The 10,344-nt window shown below is 42.8% G+C and overlaps 2 protein-coding genes across 2 annotated transcripts in view; both read right to left on the bottom strand.

Annotated features, from left to right (window-relative positions):
- The window catches only part of mao (monoamine oxidase), an 83,903-nt gene extending 82,523 nt beyond the window's left edge, over positions 1-1,380 (bottom strand). Inside the window, exons 1-2 of the mRNA XM_005745514.1 lie at positions 1,267-1,380; positions 979-1,179 (exon numbers count right to left, since the gene is read on the bottom strand). Coding sequence (XP_005745571.1) covers positions 979-1,033 — 55 coding nt within the window. The 5' untranslated portion in view covers positions 1,034-1,179; positions 1,267-1,380. The remainder of the gene's footprint in view (positions 1-978; positions 1,180-1,266) is intronic.
- A 6,546-nt stretch (positions 1,381-7,926) lies between these two features.
- Positions 7,927-10,344, bottom strand: part of ndp (norrin cystine knot growth factor NDP) — a 22,052-nt gene continuing 19,634 nt past the window's right edge. The window contains exon 3 of the mRNA XM_005745513.1: positions 7,927-9,158. Within this exon, the coding sequence (XP_005745570.1) occupies positions 8,934-9,158 (225 nt within the window). The 3' untranslated portion in view covers positions 7,927-8,933. The remainder of the gene's footprint in view (positions 9,159-10,344) is intronic.

Below are 10,344 nucleotides of genomic sequence, written 5' to 3'. Positions count from 1 at the left end.
TTTATACATAACCTCTTTGTAAATCCTGCTGACTGCAGACTATTTATCATACATACATAAGCAGAAATACTGGACATAAAATCACTTTTTGACTCAACACTGATATTCAGCTGATGTATCAGCACATCACTACCAAATGACACTATGTACAAAGATTTGCATTCTAGGATTGAGAACATTCCCTATCCTCATAGTAAAGGTTTCCCTTGTTAGGTAAGAACAGCACACAGCCTGTTTTCTAAGGAGTGTTTAGTACCAGAAGGCGCCCAGTGCATTTCCCTCCCCTCCTATGCATTATTATCATTGTTATTATTTATTACTACTGGGGGGGATTGCCAACTTGTACTTAAAATGCAAGTGTGCAATATTACACCTATTGCGTCAAATGCAACGTTTGTAATCCACACATCGCGTCATTTTTCACATGGCTGCTGGACTCCTCCTCAGCATCACGGCCAGTCTCCACCTGGATCATAGAGCGAACACAAACCAGCTGCTTTTATCTGTACAATCCAACAACACGGGCCAAGACACATGTCAGCCTTATGGATGCGAGCAACAATCATTTACGCGAACCCCTCCAGCTCACGTCCTCTTATGTAACACAAAGTATGCGCTGGTTGATTAGCTGTTACTCAACTTGCTCTGCTGTTGCTGCGGTGATACAGAGGTTGACTAGCTGCTGGAGGGGAGGGGAGGCAGCCTCACGGAAGAACACCGTGAAGAAGAAAAACACTACGAATAATAAAAAAAAAAAACCTCCATCATTGTCAGCTCTGCACACAGTCAGCTGTGGATACAGGATGTGCCGCGTCTTCTCACACACTCGCTCACGGCCACAGTTGTGTAGTTAACCTTCCACAAAGCGCATCTGACCGCTACCAGCTCTGCTCGGAGCTTTGGCTTTAATCAGTTTATTTGCTCAGCTCGTCCGCGGAGCCTGAACACAAAACTAAAGTTTTCTGACGTGCAGCCTACCTGATATGCCCGCGCCGACCACTATAACATCGTAGGTGTTGCTGGGTGCAGTCATGTTGCTGGGTGGTGTGTCTTCTTTCACCTCTTGGTTGTGTCAGCTCGTTGCCGGACGCAGGGTGCACGGCGGAGAGCATCTGGATTAAAAAGCGCCGGGCAGGCCCACTCCCTGCAGACTCCGCCTACCCATAGTAAAGCGCTGCCCTGTGGGTTTGGAGGGTTAGAGAAAACAATTTATGGAATGAAAAAAAAAAAAAACAGAAGAAGAAGAAGAAAGTATAGATTACTTACTATAGACCCACATTTCACTAGGAAATTTAAAAACCCATTACAGTTCCGTGGCTCTGTGTGTCTTCTTTTTAGTCCTTTATGCTTTGCAGTAGTTGTAAAAGCACAGATGTCCCTGACTGTGGTGCTGTAACTGTCTGGCCAAAGGCTTATCAGCATATTTCTTATCAGCATAGTATTATATAATACCAGGGTGTGTACACTGAGTTTTCAAGTTTAACCGTCATCTTCCTTTACACAAAGCTAAGTAGAGCGTGAGGTGCATCCAAAGAATGCATCTGGCTGCACAAAGACACAGAACAGCTTTATACTTGCTATGGCAGCTCCTATCTATCTATCTTTGAAAAATTCCCCAAATCACTGCTGAATGAAAAAAACTAATTATCTAGGATACTCAGGAGTCTCTCAGCATAGTCATTTTATCTCCTTCTCACGGGCACTGCTATTGCCTTATATTTTTATGACTTTGTTTTCCTCTGTCTTTAAAAGATTCAGCAGCATTATCATAGGTGATGCATGCAACCGTCATGTTGTATTCTTTAGTTTCTGTTGCCTTCTTGTGGTTGGTTTGTCACAATTAGCCAAGAACTCATCTCTGCACATGCTGTGTGGAGTGCACACAGCCACATCATGTGCTGTTTGGGCTGTGTGCCATATAGCTTGGTTGTGTTTCAGCTAAACCTGCTCAAGGTTTTCTTGTGCATAAACTTAAAACTTGATGATTGAGAAACAGAGAAAGCTGTCATTAAGCAAGCATCAAGGGACTCTGAGGTTATTCAAGCAACTTTGTTCACTTTAGGGATCTCTTGAAAAACCTTTAATATCTCAATTTTGTATTGTGAATTATTAAATGAATAAATATAAATTATTAAATATATTAAATCTATGTATTGTACATTTTGGATACGGGGAGAGAATGGAGAGAAACGATGCAGACACGGCGATGACAGAGGCCTGGGAGTTTGAGGGTTCCGTGCTGTATGTTAGCTATTCCTGGGACTGCGCTCTTCTGATGTTGTGCCTGTACTCTGCTGGTTACAGCTCCTAATGTTCCTATTACCACTGGGGCCACTTTGGACTTTACCTTCCACATCTGCTCCAGATGTTCTTTCAGCCCCTGGTACTTCTCTGTTTTCTCATGCTCCTTCTTCCTGATGTTGCTGTCCACTGGGATTGCCACATCTATCATAACTGCGGTGTTCTGTTGCGTGTCAGCCAGTCTGGTTGGCTGGCCACCAGCTGGTTGTCTGTCTGGAACGGGAAGTCCCACAGGAACTTAGCCCTGTTGTTCTCAACCACCTTCCAAGGTGTGTCCCATCAGGACTTGGGGACTTCTCCCATACGCAGCACAGATGTTCCTGTACATTATCCCACACAGTCTGGTTGTGCCGTATTCCTGTAATCAGAAGCATCTTTAAATATAATGCAGTCCAATACAGCATCAGCAGTAACTCTCTGATGTGTTCTTGTAATGTATCAGTGATGCTGTATTCTTTCTTTAAAATCATCATAATTCCTCATTATGTGGCACTCTATTCCATGAAAACAGTGCCTGTATTCTCAAAACATCTGAAGACTGGGTTAGGTTAAATTTGTGTAATACTTCTGAGTACTTCTCCTGGCCTAAGAATAGAGTTATTTATTTATTTTTTAATTATTTTTTAATATTATAACAGCTCCTAAGGAAGCAATTTGGTGAGTCAGTGGCTCCTTGGCATTTTGATGTTTTGGGGGGGGGGGACAACACTAAATCATTTTCCTAAGTGTGACTGAAAATTCCTGTTCCATTAAATGATGATGTGTATTTGTGGAGAATGGTGTGGTGGCTGTGTGAATGTGGCGGACAGGTGAGGGACTACAAAGAACTACAGACCAAAGGAGTCGGTGGGAATGCTACCATGACATGAAGTGTTTTAATCTCCAAAACATGTCTGTAATATTTAGTGTGCAGGGTAAGCTCCAGCTATATCCTCAATCTTTAATGTTCACTGTGTGCCGCTTCAGTGGGAAACAGAGGTGCGCACAGTGTGGTGGTTTGTCAGCAGAGGGCAGCAGAGGTCCAAGATGAGTTTGGTGACAAAGCCTTAAAATGTCAAAGACTGCTGCTGACCGACTGTAAGCAGGTTTATATTAGAGGTTTTCTGGTAACATTCTTTGGAAATCAGTATCCATCATTTCATCCATCCATCAGGCTATTACAAAATGAAAGTCAACTAAAACTGAACTAAAACCAATCTGAGCTCACCTGTACTCTGTTTTAGGCGTTATCGAGAATGACCTGTAAATAAAAGCAAGGCGTATTATTTCTCATATCTGAAACACAAAAGCAACGTACCTTACTGTCATTTGCCCTGCAACTTAATGAAACACCACAAAAGCCTAACATATGTGAAGTGTTTGGTTACACAGTGAGTTTAGATATGAATATAAAGGGTTTTTTTGTTTTACAAACAAACAAACAAACAAACAAACAAACAAACAAACAAAAACACATTTTACTGGAAATTAACTTTTCATCCCAGTTTTCCTACATTACAATCCTAGTAAACAACTTTTCCTGCACTGTGGATTTGGTTAATCTGTTTATTATTAAAAGCAAACACCATACTGGCACATCGAAGTGAGGAGAGAGTAGCTGAAGTTAACGATGCCTGAGCAGCCCTAATTAATCAAACTATTTCCAAAGTTTCAGGACGAAATTCTTTCTGGTTAGACACAAAGCGCAGACTGCCAAAGCCTCACATTAAGTTAAGATAAACTCTGCTGGATACTTTAGGACATAAACACTTTTTAAAGAAAATATGATCACAAAGAGTGCTGCCAATTTTAGGTTGCCTTTTTAAGAGCTTGCCAGAGACAATAGAATTAGCTTATAGAGGGTTGGCTCTGTCTTTACAGTTTATTGTGTTGTTGATTAATGAGCACAGCCCCGGTCACAAAAATAAAATGAAATGAAACAACAAGCGAAACTTTCAGAGAGAGACCTGAAACACTGTGATCCTACACCCTACACTGCCATTGTATTCATATTTCCTTAGTAAAGTAAGTGCTGACAGCACGCTCGCAAACCTCAAGCAGTGAATGGTCACATTGTGAACCCTCCAGCACATGGCTGTTGTCCACGCTTCACGTCTGGCATTATGATGGAAAGCTAAACATACAGAGGTGATTTTTTTTAAACGAGTCCAAATGAAATGCTTCTTTTCTACGATTTTTTATCAAACGCCTGAGTGGTTATGATTAGGCTCGAGACTGAATAAATGTGTGATGTCTGCTGATGTGAAGAGTTATATAATGACCACATCTGCCTGCCAGGCTGCCTTACACCTGGAAATGAAGAAAGTGGACCTGATGAATGATGTTTCTGCTGCTTTAATTAGAAGGCCTGGACCCGGCCAACAACAGTCTCCCCGATCCTATTTTGTTCTGCTGGGACAGCCTGAAAAGAGAGCTGTTAGCATCAGCCTTGAACCTTCTCTCATTCTGTCACACCAGTTCTCCTGTTAATTACACCTACTCGTGCCTCCTCACCACCGGCGCTTTTGAGAAAAGGTGAGCCACAGTGAGAGGAGACAGCAGAGAAAGGCAGATTAATCTCCGGAGTGGAAGGTAAAGCCATTTTTATGAGGTTCACGTGTGAAGCAGCCGGCCGTGCTGTCAGTTGTTGTTGGCACTGAAGTGCTCAGAGAGCAGCGTGTTGTGCTGTTTCACAGGGTACAGGTCTGAAAACAGCGAACACATGTGTGCAGGGAGTGGATACTGCAAGCAGAAAAAAACACATACACTTTGTAAGTGTCAGAGCTCTGTGTTCCAGGCTGTCACACTTCTCTGAAAAAGAATCTTACAGGATACTCGGTGAATCCACACAGTGGGCTTTGGGTGTGTGAGGGAAAGGATCCATCCTTCAGTTTTTCATCGTTTGCATTTCGTTTGCATGTGTTTTCTTTTTCTTTAGCTTTGTTGTGCCACAACCTGGGAAGGAGCAATCTGAGTTTCATCAAAATGTATATGTTGGCAATTTGATCAAAACCTAAATCAGAAACGGATCTACCCGTTGGTTACTTCATATTTGTCTTCTCTATGCGCTATGATGCAAAACTGTATAGAAGCAAACCATTAAATACCTGCAGTCACAATCCTAAAGCTTTTTTGTATTTCATTTCTTTTTTCAGTTCTATTAATTCATCTGCACGCAGCTGACTTTTATGGTTCCTGCTCTGGATTTGAATGTCTGCTATGAGCACTAGGGATGCACAAAGGATGATGCACACATATAATCCACTGTTACTGTTTTTAATTTCCCTTTAAGATCAGCTTCTCTTCTCCAGCTGTTTCAGGGCTGGATGAAGTTCATATTACAAGCAGCACATGTCATTGCTAAGCTACCACTGACTGCACTGAAATGTTTTAGCTTACAAAGTGGGATTCCAGTGACCATAGGATCAGCAGTCACCTCTCTGTCTGGGTTTATGTGACTTAGATTAGAGCTGACAGAACAAGAAGTCAGATCAGTTTCCTCATATTGTTCTCAGCAGACGGATTTGCATGGGGTAAATAAGGAAATCTATTAAGAGGCAAAAATCCCCACAGATATCTACATCACCTCTAGGTGACTAGCTTCCAGTGTCTGTATTAAACTCCACCACTTCCATCTTAGTGGATTAGATGTGTTTGCAAAAGGGACTTCTGGCTGTGTGGATGTTTTTGAGAAGACATCTGCTCCTTTGTGTCTCAGTAAAAAAAAAAAATCATAATAAAACTTGTACTTGCTTCAGTTTCCTTCTCATTTTAAGTGAAAGAAATTCACACAAAACGTATTATTTATCCCGCATTAAGTTTGTCTCTCTTATTTTTGAAGTGTTAAATTTTCTGATAAGACATTTAATGACATGTAGAGGTTTAATTAATAGCAGAACATCAAACAACTATTCCATTTCCTAAGACTGGCTTTTATTTTTTACCCATTTTAGTCGTTCTGCAGTGAACTGCACAAACTGATAAGTGATCTGTTAAGGCACCAGTCACACAGGCCTGCAGATGGGATGGCCGCCAGTCACTGGGGAAGAATAAGTACTCCCAGACTGGTTGCATGTGGTTGCTGGCAGTCACTGTGAAAATGATTGCTGATGATCGTTCATGCAGGGCTTAAAACAGTCAGTGACCCCAAGGTAAGTCCAGGTAGCTCATGGCTGCAGGAGTTGCTAGGTGAAGCTGGTCATACGGTGCTGCACTGAAAACCTCATTGTGATTGCTGTGGCTGCAAGCAGATGGCTACAGTCACCTTTAGTTTGTATGGAAGAGTGTTTGTTTGCAGACACTTGCAAACTTTTGCCAGTGACCAAAGTGATCACACAGAGGTTTTTGGAGCAACACCCTCTTCGATCAGTTTCACCCAGCAACAATCAGCAGCTGCTCCTCAACCAGTCGGGAAATCACTTTTTCCCTAGTGACCAGACATTTTGAGAGTGCTACCAACTATCTCTGAGTAGCAGACATGTATGTGAGGGTAGTGAAATATATGTACAAGGACAGTGAGACTGTGGTCATGTTTGCAGAGTGTGTCTTTAAGGTGTAGTTCAAGGTTGGGTGGGATTACATAAATGATTGGCTCTGAGACCCTTCTTATTTGCAGTGGTGATGGAGAGGCGGACAGAAGCCTTCTCTGACTATGACGTTTGCAGACAGCATCGTGATCTGTGGTGAGAGCAGGGAGCCAGTGGAAGAGAGCCTGGAGGGGTGGAGGTATGCAGCAAAGAGAAAAGAAGTCGAGACAGAATACATGTGTGTGAATGAGAGGGAGACGAGAGTAACGGTGAAGCTACAAGAAGTAGCGGCGAGGTGAAGAAGAGAGTGCAGGCAGGGCGGAGTGGGTGTAGACGAGTGTCAGGGGTGATATGTGACAGAAGCATAGCAGCAAGAGTGAAAAGGAAGGTTTACAAGATTGTAATGAGACCTGCTATGATGTATGATTTGGAGATTTGGATTTTGGATAGCCACAGTTGCAGGTGGAGCAGGTGAAGATGTTATGATTGTTATTAGGAATGATCAAGATAGACAAGATTAGAAATGAGTACATCGGAGGGACAACTCAGGAGGCAGAGTTAGACGGGTGAGATTGAAATGGTTTGGACATGTGCAGAGAAGGGATGGTAGATACTTTATATTGGACAAAGGATGTTGAAGATGGAGAAGATGGTCGTAAAGAAGGAGGACATGCAGAGGGTTGGTGTGACAGAGGAGGATGCGGGGCTAGAATGAAGGCAGATGATGTGCTGGAGTGACCCTCTAAAGGGAGCAGCCAAAACAAGAAGAAAGAAAGGACGTCCTGCTGTATATGCCAGACACACAGGATTTAAATTAACATGTATGACATAAATTAGCATACTCCAAAGCAGTGAAGATAACTGCTGTGCATTTAGAAAGAAGCATTTAAAATTCAAGCTACCATGGCCTTTCTTTGCTTTCAACCACCCATTATTTCAGCTCAAATCCTAAAAGTGAGCTCTCAATTCTTTGTGGTTTGAAAAAAAACTGAAGCCTTAATGATGGAAAAAGCTCAATTTGAACACAGTTTTTCCAATTCAAATAAAGTGACCACAAGTTTTGCAAATGAGCCTGCGGCACACACACGCATACACAAATGCACACACAGAGTATGAATAGTGAGTGTGAAGTTCTGTATTCATCATGTTGGACACAGGACATGTCATTACTAACAATACGTTACAGGCAATAGCGGCAAGTTTAATCAATCCGGCGTGATAGTAGCGGCAGTTACAATAACGTCAACATGAACATCACAAAGATCCAAGTAGAACAGGTTATACTTTAAATGAGCACTGATACCCTTGGCAGTCTATTGACAGTCCACGCCGCTGACCCAGAGGCTGCTAAAACCTTCATCAGTGGTCTTCTTGCATCCTCTGGGCTCCTCTTACGCTACTCTTTTTTTTCTTCTTTTTTTTTTTCTACTGTTCATTCGATGAGCTCTCCTGTCAGCATCAGTCATGTTTTACACAGCTAGATGAAAGTCTGCAGGGAGTGTGTAAAATGTTACTGGGTGAGTAAGCACGGCGCAGGTGCTCCACTGTAGATCCAGCACATGTCAGGGCTCACGCGGACCCGCTTGTCCTTTCCCATGCTGCTTTTTAACGAGGCATTTTGTTTAGTCGTCAAACGCTTCTTTTTTTTTTTTTCCCCTTTTTTTATGGAGCAGGGAGAAGGCTGTTACAGATATTTGCAATGAGCTCTCATTCTGTGGTTCTTGAGCGTGTGTGTTATGAATTACGGAGGCTTATAATGAGTGCAGTGTGTCTCTGCAGCGAGGAGGGTCTCCAGCGGGCTCCTGGGAGCTGCAGTTTGTGGTGTCTGGCCTTGTGAGCTGAAGAAATATGCTTTGCATTGTTTGTACTGATTGAATGCACATAATAGAAAGGGTATAGTATGTTCTGTCTGAGTCCCAAGGGCTGTAGGTCAATTTTAAGGCCCACGTGAGGCTGATCTGACTGCTCCAAACTATCACTCACAAGTTAACAACCAGTATCTCTGGGGCCGTTTTCTGATCCAATAATCAACCAAAATGCTTTGGACAGCTTGAGAGGAAGGTCTGTGGCCAAGAAAACTGCCGGCTCTTGAGAGTCTTGAGGGTCTGGGAGGGTACTGCTGTCTGCTCAGCTGCACTCCTCGCAGTTGCAGGCGAGGATGTATCTGTAAGTGGCCGTAATGCGAGTCCCGCCAGTGCAGCGCAGCCTCACCGCCTTCAGCTTGGAGGTGTGCGGCCGGCAGCAGGAGCAGGTGCTCTTGAAGGGCTGTTTGAGCACTGAGCTGAATGAGATGAGGGGGTCGGAGCGGGTCGTGTGGCTGCAGTGGCCCTCGCAGCGCGCCAGCAACACCATCTGGAAGAAAGAAGTAGGCGAAAAGGCGATGTTATGAAAAATACAGATAAGCATTTTTCGTTGACCTTCAGGCTCTTTAAGGGGAGTAAAAAGATGTTTGGGCTCTGTGTGTGTTTATGTGTGCGTGGTTGGCCACTTTTTTTCTGTGCTGTTTAGAGGGAACAAAGCCAGCATATGAAACCTTTCCCCAGTTTAACCAGTCAGCACACACACACATCACCAGCCTGATTAGTGTTGTGACTGTCCGACCGGCATTCCTCTGTAGGTCACTGAATTCCTGTCGCCTCCCTAAACTGACTCCTGTGTCATGTCCTTCTGCCAGCTGCTGTGTGTCGCCACCCGTGTACCCACTTTGATAAAGGCCTGTCTGGGGCCATGTATGGGTGACACACACACACACACACACACACACACACACACACACACACACACACACACACACACACATGAACAGTGTTGTCGCCACTTTAAGACCATTTGTCTTTGTCCTGGCAAAGGATCAGGCTATCAAACTTTGGCCTCCTCTCTGTCTGCACCTTTCCTGCTCCTCCTTTTACTCATGAGCCGCTACATTAAACAAACCTATGCAAGCTTCAGTACTGACACAGCACTGTTCAAGTGCCATAATGAACTATTATCGGGTGAACGTACACCATTTTAAACGACTCAATTTGCACTTCTGTATATTTCCATTCTCATCGGTTGATGGCCACCCTTCTCTGAGCCTGGTTATTTTGGAGGTTTCTTCCTGTTAAAAGTGATATAAAGTGATATAAACCATTACTAAGCAGTCATCATGGGCTCATTCAAGCAACTTTGTTCACGTTGGAGGGTCCTTGAGGAACATTTAGAGGCTCAATTTCAAGAAAAGGTTATTGGAGGAGATTCTGATAACTCAAAACTTTCCCAAAGGAAACTTATTTAAAAAGTCAGTTAATTTATATTGCAAATTTTCAAGATGTACAGTATACATTTTTTATTAATTTGCACCTTTATCAGTTTTTTCTCATTTTATGTATGATTATGTTTTATTATAGTGGAAAATAAAACATCACTAATAACAGAATCTAGTGACAATATACTGCTGTCGGAGGGATCGTTCTTTTAATACAGAAAAAAAGAAATTATTATTTTAGATGCAACATGTCAGGCTCATTTTCCCTATTATTATTATTATTATCGTTAT

The sequence above is a fragment of the Pundamilia nyererei genome, unplaced genomic scaffold (genome assembly GCF_000239375.1).
Source record: "Pundamilia nyererei isolate P.nyererei 1_Seehausen unplaced genomic scaffold, PunNye1.0 scaffold00160, whole genome shotgun sequence".
NCBI lineage: Eukaryota > Metazoa > Chordata > Actinopteri > Cichliformes > Cichlidae > Pundamilia > Pundamilia nyererei.
The sequence above is the reverse complement of the archived record's forward strand: the minus strand, read 5'-3'. Positions and strand labels throughout refer to the sequence as shown.